Source organism: Castanea sativa, chromosome 2, assembly GCF_040712315.1.
Source record: "Castanea sativa cultivar Marrone di Chiusa Pesio chromosome 2, ASM4071231v1".
In the NCBI taxonomy this organism is placed as follows: Eukaryota; Viridiplantae; Streptophyta; class Magnoliopsida; order Fagales; family Fagaceae; genus Castanea; species Castanea sativa.
Window position 1 is genome coordinate 13,665,135 of NC_134014.1, and position 25,315 is coordinate 13,690,449.

At 35.0% G+C, this 25,315-nt stretch overlaps 2 protein-coding genes across 3 annotated transcripts; one reads left to right on the forward strand and one right to left on the reverse strand.

Moving 5' to 3' along the window:
• Positions 1-3,292: 3,292 nt before the first annotated feature.
• On the forward strand, positions 3,293-9,516 carry LOC142625580 (protein REDUCED WALL ACETYLATION 2-like). 2 transcript variants are annotated; one of them, XM_075799220.1, is made up of 16 exons: positions 3,293-3,713; positions 3,851-3,942; positions 5,053-5,190; positions 5,294-5,350; positions 5,454-5,526; positions 5,952-6,110; positions 6,420-6,569; positions 6,659-6,914; positions 7,003-7,124; positions 7,219-7,305; positions 7,382-7,470; positions 7,563-7,625; positions 7,793-7,849; positions 8,274-8,370; positions 8,452-8,610; positions 9,129-9,516. In XM_075799220.1, the coding sequence occupies exons 1-16, from the start codon at positions 3,681-3,683 to the stop codon at positions 9,132-9,134; spliced, it is 1,638 nt and encodes a 545-aa protein (XP_075655335.1). In that variant the 5' UTR covers positions 3,293-3,680; the 3' UTR covers positions 9,135-9,516. The 2 variants fall into 2 exon arrangements, with proteins under 2 accessions (XP_075655335.1, XP_075655334.1); XM_075799219.1 differs by having other exon boundaries at positions 3,317-3,713; positions 5,050-5,190.
• Positions 9,517-13,809: 4,293 nt separating this feature from the next.
• On the reverse strand, positions 13,810-15,625 carry LOC142624917 (ferritin-like catalase Nec2). The gene is made up of 3 exons (XM_075798642.1): positions 15,303-15,625; positions 14,880-15,105; positions 13,810-14,238 (listed from the first exon to the last, which is right to left on the reverse strand). Exons 1-3 carry the CDS (start codon positions 15,623-15,625, stop codon positions 13,858-13,860), a joined length of 930 nt encoding a protein of 309 aa, XP_075654757.1. The 3' UTR covers positions 13,810-13,857.
• Between the last annotated feature and the right edge of the window lie 9,690 nt (positions 15,626-25,315).

Consider the following 25,315-nt stretch of genomic DNA (forward strand, 5'->3'; position numbering starts at 1 on the left):
ACCAGGGGCAGCGAAGATAACATTAATTGTCCCCAGTGCTGGCCGAGATGTATTGTTCCTCTGATTGTTTGAGCCAACTTGACTGACCTGCCCAGCGGGCTGACACAAGTGCTGCTTTAACTTTCCCTCACTGACGAGCTGCTCCAGATGGTTTCACAGGGTTCGACAGTTCTCGGTAGTGTGGCCCACATCCCGGTGGTACTGGCAAAAGAGGTTATGATTCCTCTTCGCAGGGTCTCCTGCCATCTTATCAGGCCATGTAAAGAAGGGTTCCTTATGAACTTTCTCCAGCAGCTGATGTACTGGTTCCCGGAATACAGTGTTCACGGCCTGAGGTGCTGCCGAGGCGGACTGTCCAACGTAATCTCTCCTCGGCCTATTATTGTGGTATCTGTCCGACCTGAAATCCCTTCTCTCCTACGAGATAACCTTCTCCTTTCCCTTTCCTTGCTGTTGGTCTTCCTCCACTCTCTTATACTCGTCAATACGGTCCATGAGGCGACGTACACTACGAACAGGCTTTTTAGTCAAAGACTTTCTCAGGTCGTGATCAGTAGGGAGGCCTACCTTAAAGGTATTAAGCGCCACCTCATCAAAGTCACCATCTATTTCATTAAACATCTCCCAATAATGATCGGAGTATGCTTTCAACGTCTCCCCTTCCCTCATGGTCATGGATAACAGCGAGTCCAATGGCCGAGGTACTCTGCTACACGTAATGAACCGTGAAGCGAATGCTCTAGTGAGCTCCCCAAACGAACTTATAGACCCCGACTTAAGGCCGTTGAACCACCTCATAGCAACATGTCCTAGGCTAGAGGGGAAAACTTTACACATCAGGGTCTTGTTGTGAGAGTGCATCGCCATCCTCTGGTTAAAGTGACTCACATGCTCCACCGGATCAGTCCGGCCATTATAGATGGTGAAAGAGGGCTGGGTAAACCTTCTGGGAAGCCTTCCTTTCTCAATCCTCCGTGCAAATGGAGATTTGGAGAGCTGGTGTAACGCCCTACTCATAGCATCGTTGCCTAAGCCCCTAGAATGAGGTTTCTTACGTCTGCGAGTTGGCTGGTCGTCCTCCTCACCGGAGGATGTTGCACTGGTGGGAGAGCGCGACCTTGAGCTGTAGCCAGCTCCCCTATCCTCCTCTGAGGAAGAATTAGATGAGGACGGTGAAAACCTACGCTTGGCGCGGCGTAGCTTTTTCTTTAAACGGTTGATTTCCTTCTGCATGGATTTAGAACCCTCATCGTGGGTGGTGCTGCTCCCACCATGAGTATGGCTGGCGCCTGGGTACTCTGTGTGGACGCTTCCCTCACGATCCCTTTGATGTTCAAGACGCTCGAAGTGGTCCTCCGGTTGTGATCCTTGTGACTCTGCATGGTGAGCACCTAAGCCTGCCATAATATTCCTACCTCTTCTAGACTGGATTTCCCACAGACGGCGCCAATTGTAAGCGCACAATTGCACCTGGCCCCAAGAACAGTTATGGGCTCAGGCCCAATGAGCCTTAAACAATATGAATTTGTAGAGTGTGGGATTGAAACCCAGGTTAGAAGTGTTTGAGGATTAAATGACAAGCCAAAGACTATAAACACTTGGAGACAATAAGGAATATTGTAAATCAACCTCCTCGGACGTAAGCCAAGAGTTGTTCTTATATTATCACTTTCTCTTTTTTTCTTTTTAGATTACCCAAAAAAGTCCATCCCCCCCTTTTCTGTTCTAGGTTGCTCCTTAAATACTCTTCTTTTTGATACTTTGTACACGTGTTGCCCCAACTCCCCCTTAGTCTAGATATTTCTTTTCTCAGTGCCTTTGAATAGTAACCAGAAGTTTCCCTTCCACTGTTCATGTGTCACTTCCCCATTAATGCGGCTAGGGTGGTAGGTGCAGGGTCTTTAATGTGGAGGTGGCAGCCTTTATCTTCGGTATTTCTCTGACATCGGTGCTTCTAGGACATTCAAGAGTTCACCCCTTTTAACCATTGGTCTTGACCGTGTCATTCCCTAACCTTTACCATGAAGTCCCGGGTTCTCCGGTGTCCGTCCGAGGGGAAGTTCACCCTCGGCTGGATCCTCGGATCCTCGGCGTATGGGCCGATCCATAGTACTAACAAGTTCTAAACCCAGGAGAAGGTTGGCCTTCCTTAGCATGGCCCAAAGACCCATATACCCATCAGGATCTTTTTACTCCCCACAGATATTATGGTCATTTTCTAAAGTTTAGAAAATTTAACAATAAATAATTTTATTATAATTAGATAGATATAGACATAGTCATTTTTTTTTTAAATGATAGAAATATAACTTATGATATATACTTTATGATGATTATTCTTTATCATTAGATCAAAATAACAATTGAATTTTAGTGTATGCAGGGTTCGAATCACAAATCTTTCCAGTTGAATTAATTTGAATCCACAAAAGAAAAGATAATTAAAGGTGAGTATATTGCTCAAGAGATAATAAGGGATAAACAATTTTGCTTCGCTTTGTCACACTTTGCCTCACCATATTTGTCTTAGAGGTACGGTGAGGTAGGAATAGCGAGATTTTTGCCTTGCACTTTGGGGTGGGGCTAGAATGACTTTTTAGCCCCGTCACACCCTACATTGATATGACCCATAATTGTATTACTAAGTATTTAAATGCATGGATATTAAACTTTTTTTTTTTTTGGGTTGTGATATTATATTGTTAAACACTTTAAATAATATTATTAAGTTATTGCTTAAAATTAGTTTGATTTGATGTTATAAATTTATTTATAATTTCCAGTATATTTATATTAATGATACAAGTTTTATTAATTAAAAAAAATTGTAACAAGCATGTTGGACGGGATGAATTAACACAAAATAAAGTTTTGCAGGGCCTTAGACAGCGGGGATGAGGCAAGGCATTTATCATGTTGTGCAAGGTGAGGTGGGAACGAGACTAAGATAAAATAAAACCATATATAACGAAAGTAAAGATCTTATCCTCGGGTCCTGTCCCCAATCGTCATAGAAGATTATACCATTGTATCATAAATTTATTTTAATGAACTCAACCTACCATAAATGTGTGTGTGTGTTTTTTATTTTTTATTTTATATATATAAAAATTATTAAGCAATTGTAACATAATTAAAGTATAATCAAAGGTGAAACTGCAAGTAAACCCAAGAAGAAGTCAGCAAGATTTAAAATTAACATAGTGTTTTGATTAATGATTAATTATTAGACTACTAGTTAGAAGAAACAGCGCTTTCACTAAACTAACCTCTATCGTCACACATTTATATTATACACATTCTTCTCTGTCTCCGTGTCTCTCTCCCTCTGCGTTTTCCTCAACTAAAAAAACTCGTTTTTTAAATTCACGATCTCCGACACTCTTCCTAGTCTATCTATCTATTTCTCTGTGTGTGTAAAATATACGATACGAACCCCTAACCACCACCGCTACATACATTCTCATTCAAATCTAACGCCTCTGCTCTGATTTTTCTCTCTCTCTCTCTCTGAATTCAGATTCAGATTCAGATTCGGATTCGGATTCCGATCAGATCTAAGTTGCTACATTCAGTGTGAAATGCTCGTTGCTTTTCTCGCCATCCAATTCCAATCTCTCTAAACCCCAATTTGTAAGTTTTCAGCCAATAAGGCTCTGTTTGGCTCATTCCCCAAAAAAATGCTCGTCGTTGGTCCAATCACTCCTGGCCAGGTAGATCTCGTGTTGATCTGTGTTTTTCTTTTCTCAGTTTCTCAATCTTTTGGTTTTTCTCAATTTGGAGCTGTTATTGCTAGTGGTAGTAGTGTAAGTTTACTCGTTGTAATGTGTGTCGTTTTATTTGATTGCAGGTGTCGTTTTTGCTTGGAATCATACCTGTAATTGTAGCTTGGATTTACTCTGAGTATTTGGAGTACTGCAAAAATGTAGCCCCTCCCAAAGTGTATGTTTCATATTTTATTTATTTATTTATGAAAATTGTCTCAATTTTTATTTATTTATTTTTTACTTTATGGATTGCAATTTTTCTCATTTATGAAAGGTTTATTTTCAAAATATAAATCCAATTCGAAGTTATTAAGTGGTGAAACATTAACAAAGAAATAAGAAGGAAGGTTTTTGAGCTTTTTTTTATGAGTTGGGTATGGTTTAATGATGCATTCTATGTTATTTTTGGTGCATGATGTATGTATGGTCATCCAGGGTTCAAATCCCCGCTCTCCCAAATTATCAAAAAAAGAATTATGTATGTATGTGTTTTTTTGTATGTTTATGTATCATTATGCAATATACATTCATGGCATTGTAATAAGAAATCATGTTGGAGGGTGATAAATTACTGATTGTCCCAAAAGTTTAAGCAGTTAGGAAACGGTGAATTTAATCATTTAATCATAATTCTAGCACTCTCCTTCATATGTGGGCCCAGACTCCCTCTTGATCAAGAGGCCTAACATGTGGGTTTTTAAACTATTTTTTATGTGGATAACGTAGGGAACCTTTCTAGAAGTCCTTTGGAATCACCTCTAGCTAGAAAAAACTTACGAGCAACTAACCCCACCTGCCAAAATTAATTGTTGGCTAATCCAGCGGCATTCATCGTTGATGGGCTAAGTAGTTTATACTCATGCTCATGAGTAAGGGTTTTTTTTAACATTTTAAATAAGACGTAGAGTAGATACAAGGATCAAATTTAGGACCTCTTGCTGTAATATCATGATAAATTACCAATTGTCTCCAAAGATTAAACTGTTAAGAAATGGTGAATTTAATCATTTAACCATAATTCTAATAGAGTGTCTATATTTTTCAGCAAGAGTGAAAATCAAATGGTTAAAAAGAATGTATGGTTTAATTATTTATTTTTGAGAAAAAAATGTAAGACTTATTAGATGATAATCTTTAAACGTGTTAAATTTTTTTCTATTGTCAAAAAAAAAAAAAAAAAGAAGAAGAAGATTTAAGGCTAAGAATTTAAAAAAAAATACATTATATTTTTTTAGTTATTTCTTTCTTAATTTTGTCACGATCAATTTGCTATTTCTACTAGTAGGCACTCGGATGTGAATTTGGTGGAACTAGGGAATGGTGCAGTGAAGGAAGATGACAGAGCGGTTTTATTAGAGGGGGGAGGTCTCCAATCAGCCTCTCCTAAATCTCGAAGTTCGTTTGTTACAACTCCTTTCTTCAGGTTTCTAGAGACTGTCTTCGTGTCTTTAAGTTGTCAACTTATTATCAATTAATGCTTGCTTAAGCGGTCAAGCTTACATGTCTTGTTTCATGATTTTTTTTAGGTTCCTCTTGATGGAGGATTCTTTCTTGCTTGAACATCGTTTGACGCTTAGAGCCATGTGAGCAAATTACTTCGTTGAATGAAATTGAGAAATATTACTCTGCAAGTGAATTGGATTTTGACTTTCTTTCTTCTTTCTCTTCTCTCATTCACTCTTGCAGGTCTGAATTTGGTTTGCTCTTGGCTTATTTTTACTTGTGTGACCGCACAAATTTCTTTGGCTCATCGACAAAGGTTCTATTGCTTTATCATGTTGCATTTATTTATTTCATTCGTTTTTGCAGGAAAAATACATTAGCTTTGGGGTTGCCATTTCTCTAAACAAGCATTATACAGTCGGGCAACATGAAAAGAATGTAGTTTGATTAAAGCCACTGCAATCACATTTAACTATGAGTCCTAATGCTTTATGGTTGTCACTGCAATCATTTTTGGAACAAGCATATAGTGGAGAATTTCATTTGATCTATGCTACGTTTTAGTCTCAATCATTTGCAATTAGAAGCTGAAATTTGCATTTTTACTTCTAGAAAGTTCATTGAATTGTGAATTGGGAGTGATATAGATGGACTGCATAAATATAAGTATTTATCTTTTGAGTTATTACCTTTTTGGCCACTGATTGGGTTTCTTTCCTTGACTATTATCTGTCCATGCAGAGTTATAATCGGGATCTCTTCATATTTCTCTACTCCCTTCTCATCATAGTTTCAGCAGTAACTTCTTTCAAAATACATAATGATAAGTCACCAATCACAGGGAAATCTATTCTTTATTTAAATAGACATCAAACTGAAGAGTGGAAAGGTTGGATGCAGGTTAGTCAGCTCATTTAATTGATATATCTATTTGTTGAAATATTCTTTGTCAAATGTTTTAATTTATAAAGGGTAAAAGCTTTGACCATGCAACACTCTTGGCTTGTTGATTTGGGAGTGTATGCCCGACATAAAACATTGAGCAACAGGCACTCTAGTAGTGAAGCACACTTTCACCATCTCATAAACAATGTATCTGTATTTGGGGGGATAAAAATCTTTATTTTATTCTGTTTAGGCTTCATGCAGTCAGTAGCTCTTATTGCCACACCATTATTAGTAATCTTACTTTTCTCTTCAATCTTACAGGTACTTTTTCTGATGTATCATTACTTCGCGGCAGCAGAAATCTATAATGCTATCCGAATGTTCATTGCTGCATATGTGTGGATGACTGGATTTGGGAACTTTTCATATTATTATGTCCGCAAAGATTTCAGCCTTGGAAGATTTGCACAGGTTTTCTGTCACTAGAATTAAAGATTGCTTATTTTAGTTCTCCCACAAATTAGTGTGTTTTTAACCATTTTGTATTTTTTTGTAAGCAGATGATGTGGAGGCTTAATTTCTTGGTATTTTTCACTTGTATCATCCTTAACAACAGTTACATGCTATACTACATTTGCCCAATGCACACCCTTTTCACTCTTATGGTTTATGGGGCGCTTGGTATTCTGAACAAGTATAATGAGATTGGGTCAGTCATGGCTGTAAAAATCCTTGCTTGCTTCTTGGTAGTTATCTTAGTATGGGAAGTACCTGGAGTGTTTGAATTGATCTGGAGCCCGTTAACATTCCTTCTTGGTTAGTGACTTGTCAGAGCTTCATATTCTCTGTTAGAACATTGCTGGTCATACTGACCCAAATTCCTCAAATCATCAAATCGTTGCAGGTTACACTGACCCAAATCCTGCAAAATCACAGTTGCCCCGATTGCATGAGTGGCATTTCCGTTCAGGCCTTGATCGCTACATATGGATAATTGGGATGATTTATGCTTATTATCATCCAACTGTAAGTTTTAATTTGTGCAATGAACTAAAAACATTTATATAGCTACCTCTTTCATTTGAGTGAATGGCTACGTAATTGGCACGATTTATTGTAGGTTGAAAGGTGGATGGAGAAATTGGAAGAAACAGAAGCAAAGCGCAGAATATCAATTAAAACGGCTGTTGCATTGACATCTTTAATGGTATTTTTTCTGATTAAACAAAATTCTGTTTTTTAAATGTTCATTTCTCATGCAAACAGTTCTGGTGGATTTCTAGGTGGGATACATGTGGTTTGAGTATATATACAAGCTAGACAAGATCACCTACAACAAATTCCATCCATACACTTCGTGGATTCCAATAACGTATGCATATCTTAACTCAAATATGTTTGGTGTTTTGCCCTAATCAAAACCTTCTGCTAATGTGTGATGTATCATTCAATATTGTTGATCAGGGTCTACATATGTTTGCGAAATGTCACCCAGCATTTTCGTAGCTACAGTTTGACCCTTTTTGCGTAAGTGGCCTTTATTTTAATTCATTTGTCATGGAATTATCCTTATATAGAAGTCATAAGGCCACTATCTGGGGGCAACTTCGAGTAGATTCTTCTTGCTTTTCCTCTTATTTTCAATTCATTTATCTTTGAATAAGATTCATGATATTAATTCTTTGGTTTTCTAGATGGCTTGGAAAGATAACTCTGGAGACCTACATCTCGCAAATCCATATCTGGTTAAGGTATACTAAAGTATATAAGCTGTGAAAGCCTGCTAGAAATTTTAGGGGCTTCATCAATATCAAAGTATATCTGATGCTGTTATTTGCAATTAATGGATTGATGCTTACTGTTAAACTAGTAGATAGCCTACAGCAGGTTCAGATTTCATCTCTGATTTCTAGGACAGGCTTCTCATCTTTGCATTGGCTTTGTGAGGGTCCTAGCTAAACCAGTAGTTCATATTGCCCCCTTAAAGTCTGAATTTTGAAAGAAAACATAAAAATCTTATTGAAGCTTATTTTTGAGTGTCTGACACATAATGGAACTGTAGTTTTCTGTGTAAGGTTGACGTGTTATGCATATGTAGTATGCACATTTGCACATATGTTCATCCATTCAGATACATGTGGAATACTATTTTTTAATGATTCAATGAATTTGCAGGTCGGGCGTTCCAGATGGTCAGCCAAAATTGTTGCTCTCTCTGATCCCAGACTACCCATTATTGAATTTTATGCTCACTACCTCAATATATGTTGCAGTAAGTAAAAGATGTTCATACTTCAAATCTTGAAATATCGGTGTATAATTAAAGTCGACAATTTTTATGGCTTTTTTGCAGATTTCTTACAGACTCTTTGAACTGACAAATACGTTGAAAACAGCATTTGTCCCCAGTAAAGACAACAAGCGCCTTACGCACAACATTGTTACAGCAGTAGCAGTCTCAAGCGTTATATACTCCTTATCTTTTATATTCCTTAAAGTTCCTCAGATGTTGGTAAGAGTTATTCTCTTCATCAAATAGTTGTGATTTCTGAGTCAGTTTGATGTGCTTTCATGTGAGTTGGTGCTGTCCAATGCTGCATATGTTACGGGGATTGAGTCATGGCCTTATTAATTTAGAAACACATGATTTGAGGTGGCACAAATGGAAATTTTTTGAATGGCCTGTGCTTTTCTTCATCCTAATGCATAGAACAACTCTCAATTTTAGGCTTTGAAGTTGAAAAATAGATGGTGCTTTTACCGTCAAGAAAAGTTGAAGTCTTAAAAAATGAGTTCTATAGGAATTGAGCTGAAAGAAACTGCATCACTATTACTGGTGGGCATATGCCTTCAACTGAATAAACTTGAATATGATTCATGGTCATGAATTCAGTTTGAACCCCATGATTATTGTTGAAGTTATAATTATATTCAATAATTATTTGTCATCTCAAGTCTGCAATATTGCTTATACAGTTATGCTAATAATTCACAGTTTTGAGAATTTTCTGATACTCCAATAATGCACAGGTTTGAGAATTCAATCATGTAAATACAGTATAGAAGGCTGCCGGGTTCTGTAAAAGTTCTTGAACACATAGAAGAGTACCGTTCCACTGCAAGAGTTTCATTTCCATAACAAAAACCGAGAAATGGATTCTTCTGCAGCCTGTCACTTGGTTACTAAGGGAAAATCAGATCTTGGTAATAGTAATATATTTTGGGTCATTTTGTATATGAAAAGTGGTAATGGATATAGCCTCCAACCCAGGGGTGGTTCTTGTCACGTTTTAACATTAATCCTACCCACTACAGTAAAATGATTAAAAGTGCAATATAGTAGTATATCAAATGTGACTCAAGACTTGTTTTCATTGGATTAATTTGTATTATCAAAAGCATGTGATTTTTACTTTTATTGGCTTTAGGCAATATAAACTGAATTAACACTACATTGGGTCTCCTTCAGGTTAACCATGTATCATATCATGCCACGTTTACTTTGGACCCATTTTTTATTGCACCCCTCATCCATAAGAATACTTAGGCCTTGGCACGTCTCTGTTTCTATCAAATCTATGATGGAACATTATATTGGAACAACCATCGCTACACTTATGGGTGGTGGTTCACATAAAATGAAGAGTATCAGTCCACCTTTTAAAAACTTAAAAATGTAAGGAAAGTGAGAAAATAGATTTGCTTTAATAGTTAATTCAAATTAATCTAGGGGTAAAATTTAGTGGTAAATTTTAATTAGTTCAATTGGTAAAAATTGTTATGGTGAAATAAGAACCTTGGGGCCATATTTTGCAGAAAACTTATTGGTGCCTATGTGTAATGGTAAAGAATAATTATGATTTAAAGAGTAATTATTATAAATAAGACGATTCTATTCAAATTCTTGCATATCTATACAAAAGAATAAAGATGTGTTGCACAAAGACGCACAAATAATAATTGAATAGCAAGGTTGACTGATAATTAACGCTCTGTTTGTTTCAACATTATTGTTTTCTGAAAAATAGTTCATTTTTCGAAAAACATTTTCTAGAAAACTATCTCATTTTCTGGTGTTTAGTAACAACCTTGAAAATGAGCTTGAAAATATTTTCTGGTGTTTGATATGCAATTTTTTTATTTATATTTCTTGTATAATCTAAAACATGTACACACATATATATAAATTGATAGGAGAATACATTTTCAATAAGTACAAATAATAATAACTTTTAATTGTCTACTATTTTTACTAGTACACTAATTGTTTACTATGGTCAACTACAAGTTTTCAATATTACTCTAAATTATGTATTTATGTAATGTATATGTATAATATATCATCATTGCATAATGTATCCGTCGACAAATGCAATTCACTTAAACAATTATCATTTATTATATAACAATATTATTAATTTACCGTAAATATTTTCCTATGTAAAAGCAATTTAGAGCCATAGAGGTACTATATTTAAAATTTTCGTCTTTTACTTCATTCATTAATTCTTCTTCTTTTTCATTTTTTTTGGGCACTTTTATGTGTAAAAAAGAAGTAACTTCTACCTGGAATTCATCAAGCTTGAAATTCAAAGCAAAAAATTGATATTTTGGTAAGGAATGAAATAATAATTGCTGCAAATCTGTTCTCCTTTGCAAGTCGGAGCTATTAACCGATCAGTGAGGGAAAAAAATATAATCAAAGAACTGTATTATAGAGGAGAAGAGAAACATGGAGAAAAGAGAGACAGATAGAGAAAAATCTATGGGAAGAGGGGAGATCAGAGTTAGTAACAGTGAGGGTATGAGGACTAAGGAGAGAAAAAGTGAGAGAGCTTACTATGAGAGAGAGAAGGCGCAAAAAGATTATGTTTCCCGCGACTACAAATGAATATAATATTTATAGGAGATGCAACACATGAGAGAGAGATTGTTTTCTAAAAATATTTTTTGGAAAACAGCCTATAGAAAATAAGCTTTATTTTTATTAGTGTTTTCGTTGACTAAAGATAGTTTTCCGTTGACCAGTTTTTTTTGTGCTACGAAACACTGAAAAATGTGAAAAACTATCTTTACAAAATGTTTTCCAACGAAACAAACAGAGCGTAAGGCATTGTCAAATCTCAAATTGCAACAAGAGATTCTAGAATTTTATATTTTTTCAAAAGACATCTTACGCAATAAAAAAAAAAAAAATGTTGCAAGTGTAATCCAACCTATAAAGCAACTTTGACACAAAATTTCCTGCAGATCAGATTGACTGCTACGGACAACCACCCCGACACATTTCCCCCTCACAACCAAGTATTATACCGGAGAAAGGACAAGGAAGTTACAACGAAGTAAACCACACCTATATAATATCTAAATTATATAAACAGATTGCCTGCTACAGACAGCCACCCCGACACATTTCCTCCTAACAACCAAGAACCAAGTATTATAAGGGAGAAAGGACAAGGTAGATAGACCGAAGTAAACCACATTTATATAATATCTAAATTATATAAAAGATGAAATGTAGAATTTAACGTTTACTATGTTTTTGGTGAGTCTTATTAGTGTAGCATTTTGGTATATTTTGATCTATTTTAGTCCATTCCATCTATTTAGTTCGTTCGGTCTATTTTGGTCCACTTTGATACATTTAGTCCATTCCGTTTAATTCGGTGATGCTTGAGAGTTTGTGTAGAAAGAGAAGCTGCTTCATTAATAATTATGTCAATCTCAGTGTAATGTTAGTAAGTTTTTGATAAAATTACATTTTTTTTTGTTATTAAAGTCTTGATAAAATTATTTTAAATCTCAAAAAAAAAAGTCTTAAATTTTTTTTCTAATATAAGTGATGGATTTATTTAAATTTGCTTTCTCTTCAAGACATATAGAGGATGAACCGTTTGTAAGGAGCATTAGAAATAAATTCTAACCTCATATGGTATTATTTACAAAATATCTCTCACCTTATATAATAATTTAATATAATTGCATTATGCTTCCTTTAAAAAAACTTATAAAACTTAAAAGAATTTCAAATAAAAAATCTAGATAGTTTAATTTAGAAAATAAAATATATTGTGTCGACTATATTTTGTTGGAAAATAATCATGCCATTTTAAGAAGAATTTGAGACTAATACTTAGGTGGCGTTTGGATTCACGTTTTGCGTCCAAGTTTGCTGAGTATCATGTTTTCTTTTTTTTTTTTTTTTTTGGCACTACAAATTTCACTGTTACGGCTACTGTTTATGAATAGTAGCCGCAGTTGTTGACTTTTCTCCCGTGGATAGTGCACCCATGCACTGTTCACAGGACCCACAAATATCACTTTTTAGCAATTTTTTCTTATTAAAAATGGGTCTCACGGTACTATTCACATATTTAAAAATTATTTTGCTACAGTGTTTTCAATTTTCAATTTTCAATAATAAGTTCTATCTAAATACACCCGTAGTCCTTATAAATTTAATTTATTATTTTCATTTTTTACTAAACCCAAAAAAAAAAAATTTCAAATCATTGTCGCATGTCGGCATGTGTCTGCCACTAGTAATCTTATAAAAGCCGGCAGAAAATCAGAAAAGCTATTTCCAAACTCCCAGTAAATGCAGATACATCACAGCAAGCAGCAACAACATTAGAGTAATTCTGGTACCATGTACAATTGCACAATTTTGTCCACAACTCGCCTATGTGGTGTATTGTGGTTGGTGGAGAAATGTGGTACATGGACCTACTATCACCCCTCTACCAACCACAACTTACCACATGAGTGAGTTGTAGGCAAAGTCGTGCAAATGTGTGTAGCACTAGAATTTTCCACAACATCATGGCTTTGCTTCCGTTCAAGATTAGCACAGAATTCATCAGAACACGTGAATGATGTCATAGGAAAATCTTCTTATGTCAAGGAAAGTAGTAAGGATTTAAAAAAAAAAAAAAACTGACCAAAAAAATGAGAAACATGTAGAAAACCCCCCACACTATCACTTTGTTTCCAAAGGCAATAATAGAAATGACGAATAAAGGGTGCAATCCTTATGCAGTGAGCTATACGAATGTAGTGTCAGGGTTGTGCAAGTGCAAGCATGGTGAGGTGAAGGATGCGAGGAATCACTTCTTATGAGGATTGAACCCAACACGGCAGTGTATAATGCATTGATAAATGGGGTTTGCAGAGAATACAAGTTTGAGGATGCATTTGGGTTGTTATCTGAGACGGTGGACAAGGAGTAGATGCTAATGTCATTACATACTCGCAGTTGCGGTTCAGGAATTTTTTTCAGGACTTAAATTAAACAAAATTTAATAAAAATAAAACTTAAATATTTTGACTTCACATAAAAAAAAAAACCAAGCACAAATACATAAAATTCAAGTTTAAATCGATACAATATTCCACTAATTTCTTTTTTAGGGAAATTATGGTCAAGAGGTTGAAAAAAGCCTTTTTGTAAATGTACTATTTTTATTTCATCATGATCATTAATATGAAAAGATAAGACATCTTCTCATAGCCTAGGATTTAAAAGAAGATTATTCAAGTCAAAAGTGAATTTGTTTAGAAAATGAATTTTGCAATATAAGTGATATCCTTATAAGAAAGTAGGTGGTTGTATGAGGCTAAGCTTTTGAACACATTGATTACACACAAAACAAAATTCCCTTTCATCACATTAATAAAGAAAACTTCTTATTCTTATATAGGACCACAAAGTAGTTGAAAATCAGTGAAATCAGTAACACATAGCTACAATAGTATTCTAGTAAGCTTTAGACAAATGAGATTTGGCAATACGACCATCAGCTCCCTTTGGATAGAAACCCCCAGGTTTGCGCTCATCGCCACTCCCATATACAATCCTCAATATCTCCTCGGGAGTTCTGTCATATGCAACTGAGTATTTGTCCCCAGCAAGCACATTGCCTGTAATTAATCCCTCAGCGCCCTCATCCTTAGGAACCACAAGGCCTTCATCTTTTACACCTGCATTTCCTAGCTTATCCCTGAGCTGTGAAAAGCGGCTTGTAAACTCTGCAACAGTTTTCCCATATGGCCTAACCTTGATATTTTTGTACTTATATAACAATGCACGAATAACTGCATCTTGGCCTGATTCCACACCCAAAAGGCCAGCAACAAGCTGAACATTCACACGCATGCATCATTATTATATAGCATTATTAGTGAATAATGAGTGAATTGCACGAAAAAGTTCAACAAAATACGGTAATCTCTCTTTGTTGCATTTTTTTTCCCAAAATATGGATTGATAGATTTTAAAAGGCTTTATTATGATTGTATTTGTAAATAAAAAAAAATTACTATTTCTACTATTTAAAGAGAATATGCAGTGACAATATTTCAATGGATGACGTAATTATATGAGGTTTTATAGAGATTTTTCATTGAATTTAAAAAAAAAAAGATAAGGCAAAAAACGTGGAAAAATGTGAGATTTTAAAAGCTTACGTGGTAAAATTAAATGAAGTTAATAAAAAGTCAAAAGATTTTCATTTTATATTATATATAAATTACTACCAATCTTATTACAAAGACTGTATAAACTAACTAAACGAACTGTAAATATAATTGGTACTACTTCAAAAACATGATAAATAAATATTTAAATTACTTTTTTTTTTGTTATTATTAACATATCAATTTATAAAGTTTATATAGTAAAATTTGTATTATCCTAAACATCACTCATTTGTAACTTTCATTCTTTTCAAGAAAAAAAAAATTATATGGATAAAGTTGATTGTCAAATTTGAGGCTTACCCTCTTAGACCTAGGATCTTGGAGTTTGGCGCTTGCTCCAACATACCCCGTGAGCCCAACATAGGGAATAAGATAGGATGCAAGGAGAAAGTTAAGGCCATTTCTGTAAGGGTCAAAACATGGGACCAATTTTGTTTCAAATGCGCTATCCACCACCTTAGCAAATGATTCAACACTCAAATTCAACAATGGCCTTGGGAATCCTTTGACTGTACTTTGAATTGCCCTGCATCAAGAAAGTATGTATTGCCATTAGCACTTTGGTAGGGATGCAATAATTGCTACAAAACCGATTTAAAAGAATGTAAAATGATTAAATATTACTTATTTTATGACAAAAGTTTACAAACTGAATTGATAATGTCAAAAAACTGTGATATACTTAACATTAGTATGAAAGAAAAGAAATATTAGACATAGAACCTTAGGTGTCCAACTTCTTGGAGAGCAAACTGCTTAATGACATCTCTAGTAAAGGGTCCTAGTTTTGCACGTTTACCGCCAATGGGTGTTGGACCTCCCAAGGTTAAATTTGGGTCGAATTTATCCAGGCCATAACCCAAAGCGCCATACAAGAAGAATTCAGCTTCAAGGTACTCTAAGTTTAGAGGAAATTCCAAAAGATCAACATCAACCTCTGGGAGTGAGGAATTAGATTTTGTGATTTCAGAAGAATAAGATTTTGGAAGGTGGAAGAGGTTAAGTAATGCAATTGTAGTGACAATGGAAGTAGCTAGAGACATCATGTCTTGACTTCTATCTTTGCAAGTGATGTATGTTTGATTGACCCTATAATTTGTCAGTCTTATATATAGAGTTTCTAGTTGGCACAGGATTCGTATGGTTTCATAGGTGAATCTTATTAAAATTGGTAAGCTCATAAAGGCAATACACTTTAAGTAAATCTGATTTTTGGGTAATTATATCAAAGAAAATTGCTTGAAAAATTATAATTATAATTTTGGATTATTTCTTGTCATGAAAATGTCCCAAAATCATGCCTGGATACATAATTATCATTTATAATATTTCTTATCATGAAAATGTCCCAAAATTACTTCTGGATATATTTTCAAGCATATAAAGGATCCTTATCGGTGTTGATATGGGATAAATGAAAAGGTAAAAACATAACTAAAATCTTTCACCTTTGTCAAAAACAGACAAAGCAAGAATGACAATCATGATTATAGAAAAAGAAAAGAAAAAGATGAAATAGGAAAGAAAGAAATAAAGGAAAGGTAATCAGGAAGAACGAGGATAGATCAAAATTCACATTTGTTCCCTTTCAATTTACAATTATTTTTTCCCCATATTGTCTGATTGTATTTTTGTTGGATAAGTCTCATATTAATCTAATATTTTCATATTTTCAAGACCTTACTACAAGGAGAAAAGATATGGTCTAACAATTTTTTTTTTTTTTTAAAGAATGACAAAATTTAGCTACAAAATTTTGAGAATTTTACCATTGGATTACATCTTCTTTTTATATCCTCTATACTAACAAAATTGCAAAAAACTTAAAAATCAATAACTACGTCAGTAATAAATTATTTAAATTATTAGTTTTTGTAGTTTAAAATTATGCATAAAATATTAGTTTATAATCATATACTAAATAATATTTAGTGGACACAAAATTTGATATGTGTATTAAGAGTGTAAAAAACATGCAATTCGACGGTTACATTTTCAAAATATCTAGTAATATTTATTTTATTGAGTAAGGTTGTAGCCTTAGACTACAACAAATTTTGTAACTAAACTTTGTCCAACAAATTAGCATAAAAATTGGGTTTTTTTTTTATTATATAAAATTGGTGAGACCTGGTTTGGGTTTTAATCTCTACTTACATCAAAAACTGATTGATGTTTGGGTCTGAATCTTTCTCAAAACATAAGTATATATATGATAAGGATATTTCGACCAGGAAAATTTTCTAACTCCTTTTGCTTGTTGTGTTGGCAATGTCCTTCGGGTTCCTTAGATCCTTCAAGCTTGAATCATCCTTTGGGCCAAATATACCCTTCGAGATCAATACACCCATTGAGACAAATATACCCTTCGAGATCAATATACTCGTCGGGCCAAATATACCCTTCGGAATCAATATACTCGTTGGGACAAATATACCCTTTGGGATCAATACACCCGTTGGGACGAATATACTTTTTGAGATCAATATACTTATTGGGCCAAATATACCCTTCTAGGTTAATATACCTATTAAGACAAATATACCCTTTGGGAATGTTGATGCCTATTTTTTTAACCCGTAACTAAAAATCCATACGGAGGAAATCCCAATGAAAAGCAAGGCCCAAAGACCCACCAAGAAGACTGAAGAGCAAGAAAGGTCTAAAGAAAGAAGTGTAAGGGACAACGATCTATAGCAAAACGCAGATCTGCAGCAAATTACAAATCTACAACAGAATACAGATCTGCCGTAGAATACAGTTCTTCAGCAGAATGACTTCGGCAGATGAAGATAATTTGGGCCCAAGACCCTTTTAATCCATTCAACATTATTTGGCCCAAAAAGACCCAAATCCTTTTGTATAAAAAAGATAGACATGGAAACTAATATGAAGAAGTAGAATGAAAAGAAATAAGGAACAACAGGAAGTGTTAGTAGCAGGAATCATATGAAGGAAAGAAAATCCAAACCAAAGGAAATGACAAATGCAATAGGAAACACATGAAGAAATAAGACAAATAACACGCCGTAGAACGAAATAGAACTAATCTGCTATAACAGAAATAGTGTGGGAACGAAAGAAGACAAAAAGAGAAGATAGTGGAGGAAGCACCGAAGGGCCAGAGCACCACCAACCAGTACCTAGCCAATACAAAGGAGGTGGGCTCACGGTTAAATAGATTCAGAGGGTGTGCTTTGGTGGTGGGGGAAATGGGGGTCTATATTTGGTTTTCTGCCATCAATTTTTTTGGGAATATACCTTACTGAGATGGTATCTTACCCAAAACAAGTAATAGATGGTTGAGACCATTTGATGCATGTCATAGAGTTAGGTAGTGAGGTAGCCCAATCCTTATTTATTCAAATCTAGAGGTAGAGGTATACAACAAGAACAAACAAAAGGAAATTTTGTCATGAAATGAGTAGTGGTGTAGCAAACATGTATTGAGAAATGACAGTGGTTGGGACAACCAATAGGTTGGTGGGTAGTCCTAAAGGGATGTCCACAACAAATCAAAAATAGTTGGTGAAGCGCTAGGGGTAAAAGGGAGAAATCCCACTGAATTAGCTCACCATAAAAGAAGGAGGTAGCCATGAATGAAAAAGGAGGAGACCTAATGGGAAAGCACCTAAGGGAAAAGACCCAAGTGAGAAAAACAACCCACGGCAAGATAGTAGTTAGAAATTAAGAGTAAAAAAAAGAACGGAGAGAAAGAAAGAAAGTGGTAAAAAGAAGCGAGAAAATACGGTAGGAATAGGAGTATGCATCAATAGACCATCTTTTCCCTCCCTCTTAGCAAACCCACTCTTTGAAGTCTCCAAAAGTAATAGCTAATAGCCATTTAGGCCTATTCTCCAAAATGCACAACTTTGATGGCAGAAGCCTATAACAAGGTTGCTCAAGTTGTGGCTTGGGTTCCTTCTTAATTTACTTATTCTAAGGGAAGATTCAATACTTGATTTCGATTGCAAATATATCTAATTTCTCTCATTATAACTTATATCTACTGTATTTAGTTATTTTGCTGTAGCATGTTTTTATCACGTTTGCTGCATTAGTTGTCCTGTTGTGATATTTTTACTTATTGTACTAGTTATTTTGTTGTAGCACATATTTTATTATATTTACCGTGTTAGCTATTATACTAACTAAACATTTTCTGCCGAAGTTTTCTTCTTTATTTGTTATTACGTGTTTTACTTTTGGCACAAAACTAATCATTATCATGCCATAAGTATATATATACATATATCTTGTTTCTCATGTTCTACAGAATATATTTTATAGATGTATATGTGAATACGCATAAGTATATTTATGAATATATGTATATATTTGAGAATATGCTAACCCATGTAAGCTAACATTTGCTTGATTGGTATTTTCTTTGGGTTTTAGATTTGTTTATGTGTAGGAAGTAGAAAAGTATTTCTGCAGTAAAGAATGAAGAGTAGTCATTCACATTACAGTAGGCTTTATTGCACGGTAGAAGATTTTAATGCACAGCAGATAGCTTTACTGCATAACAAAAGGCTTTATTGCACAACAGAAGACTTTAATGAATAGCAGAAAGCCTTATTGCACAACAGACGGTAGAAGGCTTTAATGCACAGCATATAGATTTACTGCACAGTAGAAGACTTTAATGCACAGCAGAAAGCTTTATTGCACAGTTGAAAGCTTTATTGCATAGTAGGCGGTTTTATTGCACAGCAGACCTATGGTAAAAACAGGAGAAAAGTTCCTTTTGCGCCAAAAATAGAGGATAAACCAACTTTGCAGTGTCTTCCCTTGGACTTTGGACTCAATGTTTATGCACAATCTGGCAGTGGTAGAATGGTACTTTGGAGCCCATTCCATGGAGTGCCAGACCCAATTTCCTTCTTAGAAAAAGCCTAGACTAAGCGTTGTCCAATAATATCAGGACGCGTGTCTAAGGTACAAGAAATGTAAAAAGAACCCCCGACAGGGATCAATATACCCGTCGGAACAAATATACCCCTCGAGATCGATATACCCACTTGACCAAATATACCCTTTGAGATCAATATGCTTGTCAGGCCAAATATACCATTCCAGATAAATATACCCGTCGAGACAAATATACCCTTCGGGATCAATATACCCGTTGGGCCAAATATACCCTTCGGGATTGATATACCTGTCGGGACAAATATACCCTTTGTGACCAATGTGTCCTTTGGGATAGAACGTTTGCTTCAAGTTTGGTGATCACATGACAATGTCTATACCCTCCATCCATATTCGTCATTGGTTATGAATCTACCCATTGGGTTAACTAATACCGATGGTGGAATATACTTAGTCCCACTCCATTTGTGTACTCTCCACTCATGATTCCCTATATAGAAAGAACTTGCACACCACGTTCAAGGATCCCAATATAGGAAATAAAGCCCTAAGATCTCGATATAGGAAATAAAGCCCTAAGATCTCGGAACATTAACTCCACCTCTTCCCTGCATGAAAAGGCCTTACATTCATGGGATTTTGATCAACTCTATACCACAATATAAGCACCAAATCTTTTCTTCTCCAAGGTATGTGAAATTTCCTAACTCTTACACTTTCGAGTTTTTGGAGATTATTCTATCATTGACTTAACTTTTGGAGGGTCTTTAGCCGGCATTCCATTGGTGCTCTCTATAGGTTCTTCATTCTTTTTGTTCTTCAGGCACTTCAATCGCTGCTTGTATGGACGATCAACTCACTGACGATTTTGTGCATCATCATATATATATATAAAATTGGTGAGAAGCCTTAAGCCTTGGGCCGGACCTGAAGTTTATTATACCAATTTTGACTTCTTTGATAGATTTCAAAACCAAATTTTGCATTAGTATGGTTGCTATTTGTTTGTTTGGTTTTTTCCTTTTAAATTTGTATGATTGTTATTTGGTCCTCCTGTCAAAATACCTATATATATATATATATATATCATATTTATACCAATTTTGATTTCTTTGATAGATTTCAAAACCAAATTTTGCATTAGTATTATTATTGTTTGTTTGTTTTTTTCCTTCTAAATTTGTATGATCGTTATTTGGTCCTCCCTTCAAAATACCTATATATCATATTTGTTAGAAATATTTTAAGATATTTTAACTGTATAATAGAATATATTATCATGATTTTATTTATTTATTTTTATATAGAGTTTCAACCTATAACATCCGTTCTTGATAATTATGCTTTTTATTATTAGACTAAGACACTAATCGGTTTCTGGTGTAGGCGGGAATTGAACCCTAGATTTCCTATTTAACCATTAGAGATTTTAACATGTTCTCGGGATCAGGGATGGACCTAGGTGGGGGCCTAAAGGGGCTCGGGCCCCCCCTGGGCCCAAAAAAAAAATCTTAACAGCTTAAATTTTCCAAAAAAGAAAAAGAAAAAAAAGAATTGGGCCCCCCTTAGTTTTTTGCTCAAGGTCCCTTCCCACTTAGGCCTCCTCACTTAGGCCCCCCTCCCGTTTAGGCCTCCTCCCAAAATCCATGAGTTGCAAACCCAGCCGTCCAGCCCAGAGGCTAGAGCCCATGCCATGACCCATGTAAATCCAAAAAAAAAAAAGAAAACTCAACAGTAAACCTAATGCCTAACGGAGAAAGTGAAAGCCAAAGGAAAAAAAAAATAAAAAAGAAAGGAAACAAAACAGAGAGATAGTGAGTCTGAGGCGAGAGTGTAAGACAAAGAGATAGAGATGTGCGACACTAAGCCCAGACGTCGACACGACGACGCGACGCCATCATCATCAGTCATCACGCTTCATGCCGACGCGACACGAGACACTGTCGCAGTACCCACCCACGCTAACGCTGGCGTACCGTCATCATGCAAGCCCTCCTCAGTTGTCACCGCTGCTGGTTGCTTGAGGCTTGAGCCTTCACACTTCACAGGTACTTAATCTATGATCCTTTCCTTTAAGAATCAAAACCTAATAAAATGTTTGTGATTTGTGAAGCAATTGATCTGTGCTTGACTGCTTGTGGAGTGTTTGTGTTTTTACTGATGATGAGACTGTGAATCAACTGATCTGTGCTGCAGCCTGTGGTTTTTTTTTTTTTTTTATTTTGGGCTTTTTGGCTTTGTTTTGTGACTCTCTCTCTATCTCTTGTATTATATATAGATAAGTCATAACTAAGAGAGAATGCGATAGAGAGAGAGAAGAGTTTGTAGAGAATAGAGATTACTTTTGACTGTTTGTTTGTTTATGGCACTACTACCGGTCAACAAAAAACAAACTTTGTGCTTTGTTGACTGGTAGTTGGGCATAACAGGGACAAGTCATAGACAAAAAAAAAAAAAAATTGAGTAAAGTTTTTGTTAGTAGTGTTAGGTAGAATAAATAAAGAGTGTCGGTAGTGCCATAATGGGATTGGGTTAGTGGGTCAATGTCAGAAAAATGGAGAAAACACAAAGACAAAGATAAATAAAGGCAGACCAAAGATAAAAAGAAAAAAACAAATCATATAATATAGAAAATTGTCACACAAATTTAAGAAAATTGTCACACAAATTTAATATATATGATTCTTATTTTATTTGTAGATCATGAAAAAATCAACTACAATGCTTGATTTTTTCAAAAGAAAAGATTTAAGTTCTTTTGAAGTCAATGTGGAATTACCAACAACTAATGTTGCTATTCCAATTCTAGAAAATGTGGATGGTCCAATTCTAGAAAATATGCATTCCCTAATTCCAGAAAATGTCAATGTTCCAATCTCTCAAACACAATTTCAAAGAGTTGATCTTGATTCTTGGATTATGATCCCGTAACATGCAAAAAAATATGGGATTATCATGTTAATCAACATGATGAAATTCGACGGGCTTACATTACAAAAGATCTGCACCAACTTCCTCTAAAGAAAAACAAGAAAAGTGGAAAGCACAATCGTAGATTTCAAGCTTCTTGGTTGGAATATAATAAATCATTGCTTAAATATTCTCCTACGATAGATGTAGCTTATTGTCTACCTTGCTTTGTCTTTCATAGTCTAAATGGGGTTGTGGGACAAAAGACATTCACTGTTGTTGGATTTAGAAATTGGAAAAAAGTTGGGGGCAAAGATTGTTATTTTTAAGATCATATAGGAAAAGATCCTAATTCAACTCAAAGAGTTGCTGAGCAAATGTGTAAGGATTTGATGAACCAATCGTAGCATTTACAAAGGGTAGTTAAGTATTTCACTACTGAACAAATTGCAAATAATCGGTTGCAATTGAAGGCCTTAATTTTTATTGTTCGATATCTTGCCTTTCAAGCTATAGCTTTTAGAGGTCGAGATGAAAGTTTTAGTTCATTAAATCGTGGGAACTTTTTTGAATCATTGGGTATTGTGACTTTTTGGAATGAGGAGGTTGCTAAAATAATAGAAAAAGCTCCCAAAAATGCAGCCTACACATCACATAGGATTCAAAAGAAAATTCTACATGTTTTCTTAGCCAAAGTGAAGAAGGCCATTCGGGAAAAAATCGGTGATGCAAAGTTTTGCATAATGGTTAATGAAGCTCGTGATGGGTCCATGAAGGAGCAAATGACTATGGTTTTTAGATATGTTGATGCAAAAGGCTTTGTGAAAGGACGTTTTTTTGGGCTTATTCATGTTGTTGACACTACGGCTTTGACTCTAAAGAAAGGGATATATTCTTTGTTATCTCAACATTGCTTAGATATACAAAATATTCGAGGGCAAGGATATGATGGAGTAAGCAACATGTGAGGTATGTGGAATGGATTTAAAGCTTTGAATTTGAATGATTGCCCATATGCTTACTACATCCATTGTTTTGCACATCGCTTACAATTGACATTAGTAAAAGCATCAAAACAAGTTGTCCCCATTAGTGGGTTTTTTCTTACATTGCTTTTTATGTTCAAAATTGTTAATGCTTCATGCAAGCATAATGAGCAATTGAAAGTTGCCAATGCTAATGAAATAGCACGTTTGATTGATCTTGAGGAGCTTGAGACTAGAAGTGGACTAATCAAATTAGCACTTTACAACGACCTGTAGAAACACATTCGAGTTCACATTTTAGATTAATTTCTAGCTTATTAAGGATGTTTACTCCAACTCTTGAAGTTTTACAAATTATAATTGATGATGCAATTCTCGGAGAACATCGGGCAGAAGCAGAGTCAGCTTATGAGAGTTTAACTTCATTTGAATTGGACTTCATCTTGCATCTTGAGAAAGAAACTATGGAGATTACTGATAAACTTTGTCAAGTTTTGCAAAGCCAATCTCAAGACATTTTAAATGCCATGCATTTAGTTTCATCTACTAAAGCACTTATCCAAAAATTTAGATATGATGGATGGGATGGCTTACTCACCACTTTGATATCATTTTGTGAGAAGCATTCCATTGATGTTCCAGATATGAATGCTTGTTATGTTGCGAGGCGAGGTTGAGCTCGTAATCAACAAGATAACGTTACAATTGACATCATTATTGATTTTTTTTGCTGCAATAGATTCTCAACTATAGGAACTAAATCATCGGTTTAATGAAGATGCAATGGAGTTACTTAGGCTTAGCTTAGCTTTAGAACCTCGAGAGGCATTAAAATCTTTCAGAAGTAGTGATCTTTGTTTGTTGGTAAAGAATTTCTATCCACAAGATTTCACAGATTATGAAAAACAAGTGTTGGAGAGGGAGCTTTTTCATTTTGAGTATAATGTAGTCCAAGATCCAAAGTTCAAAAAATTGAAAAGTTTATTTTAGTTGTGTCAATGGTTAGACTAGAAATTCAAAACACTATAAACTTGTTTATAGAATGGTGAGACTTGTGCTTACTCTTCTAGTTTCTACTGTTACTACAGAGCGAACATTTTCAGCTATGAAAGTTGTCAAAACTAACCTTTGAAACAAAATGGAAAATGATTTTTTGACGGACTCTTTAATATTATACATTGAAAAGGATATAGCTTCGACGTTTAGTTTGGATTCAATCGTAGATGATTTTGAAGATTTGAAAGAGCGTCGAGTCCCTTCTTCATAGATGATTGTATTAAGAAATAATAGTGTTTCGTGTATTCTGTTTTTGTTGATAGATGATTGTATCTTAATATATTAAGAAACATTGATTTTTGAGTATTTGTCTTAGTTGATAGTTTATTAATGTTATATGGATGTGTATTTTTGAATTTTTTTTTCGATTATCTCTGGCCCCCCAACTTGAAATCCTACGTTCGTCCCTACTCGGGATGGATCTAAAGAAGTCCACCAAAATCCTCCCTCTTCTCACACGCGCACTCACAGAGATACATGCAATTGAGTATTTGTCCCCAGAAAGAACATTGCGTGTAGTTAATCCCTCAGCTCCTTCATCTTCACGAATCACAAGGCCTTCATCTTTTACCCTCGCATTTCCTTGCTTATTCCGGTGCTGTAACCTGTAAAAAGCGATTTGCAAACTCTGCAACAGTTTTTCGATATGCATGGTTCAACCTTTGTATGTGCCTGCTCATATGCACGAATAATTGTTGCATCTTATTCCACACCCTAAAAGCCTGCAACAAGTTAAAGATTCACATGCATTGTATGCACGCTCAAGCAGCCAACAGAAAAAAAGTTATTATTATGGAAGAGGTACAGCCTATATATGCAAACATGTCAGATAATTTATACAAAAAACAAAAACAGGATATTTAACAAGGATTATTAGATAGAGTGCCATACCATGAGCCGGCTCAAAAA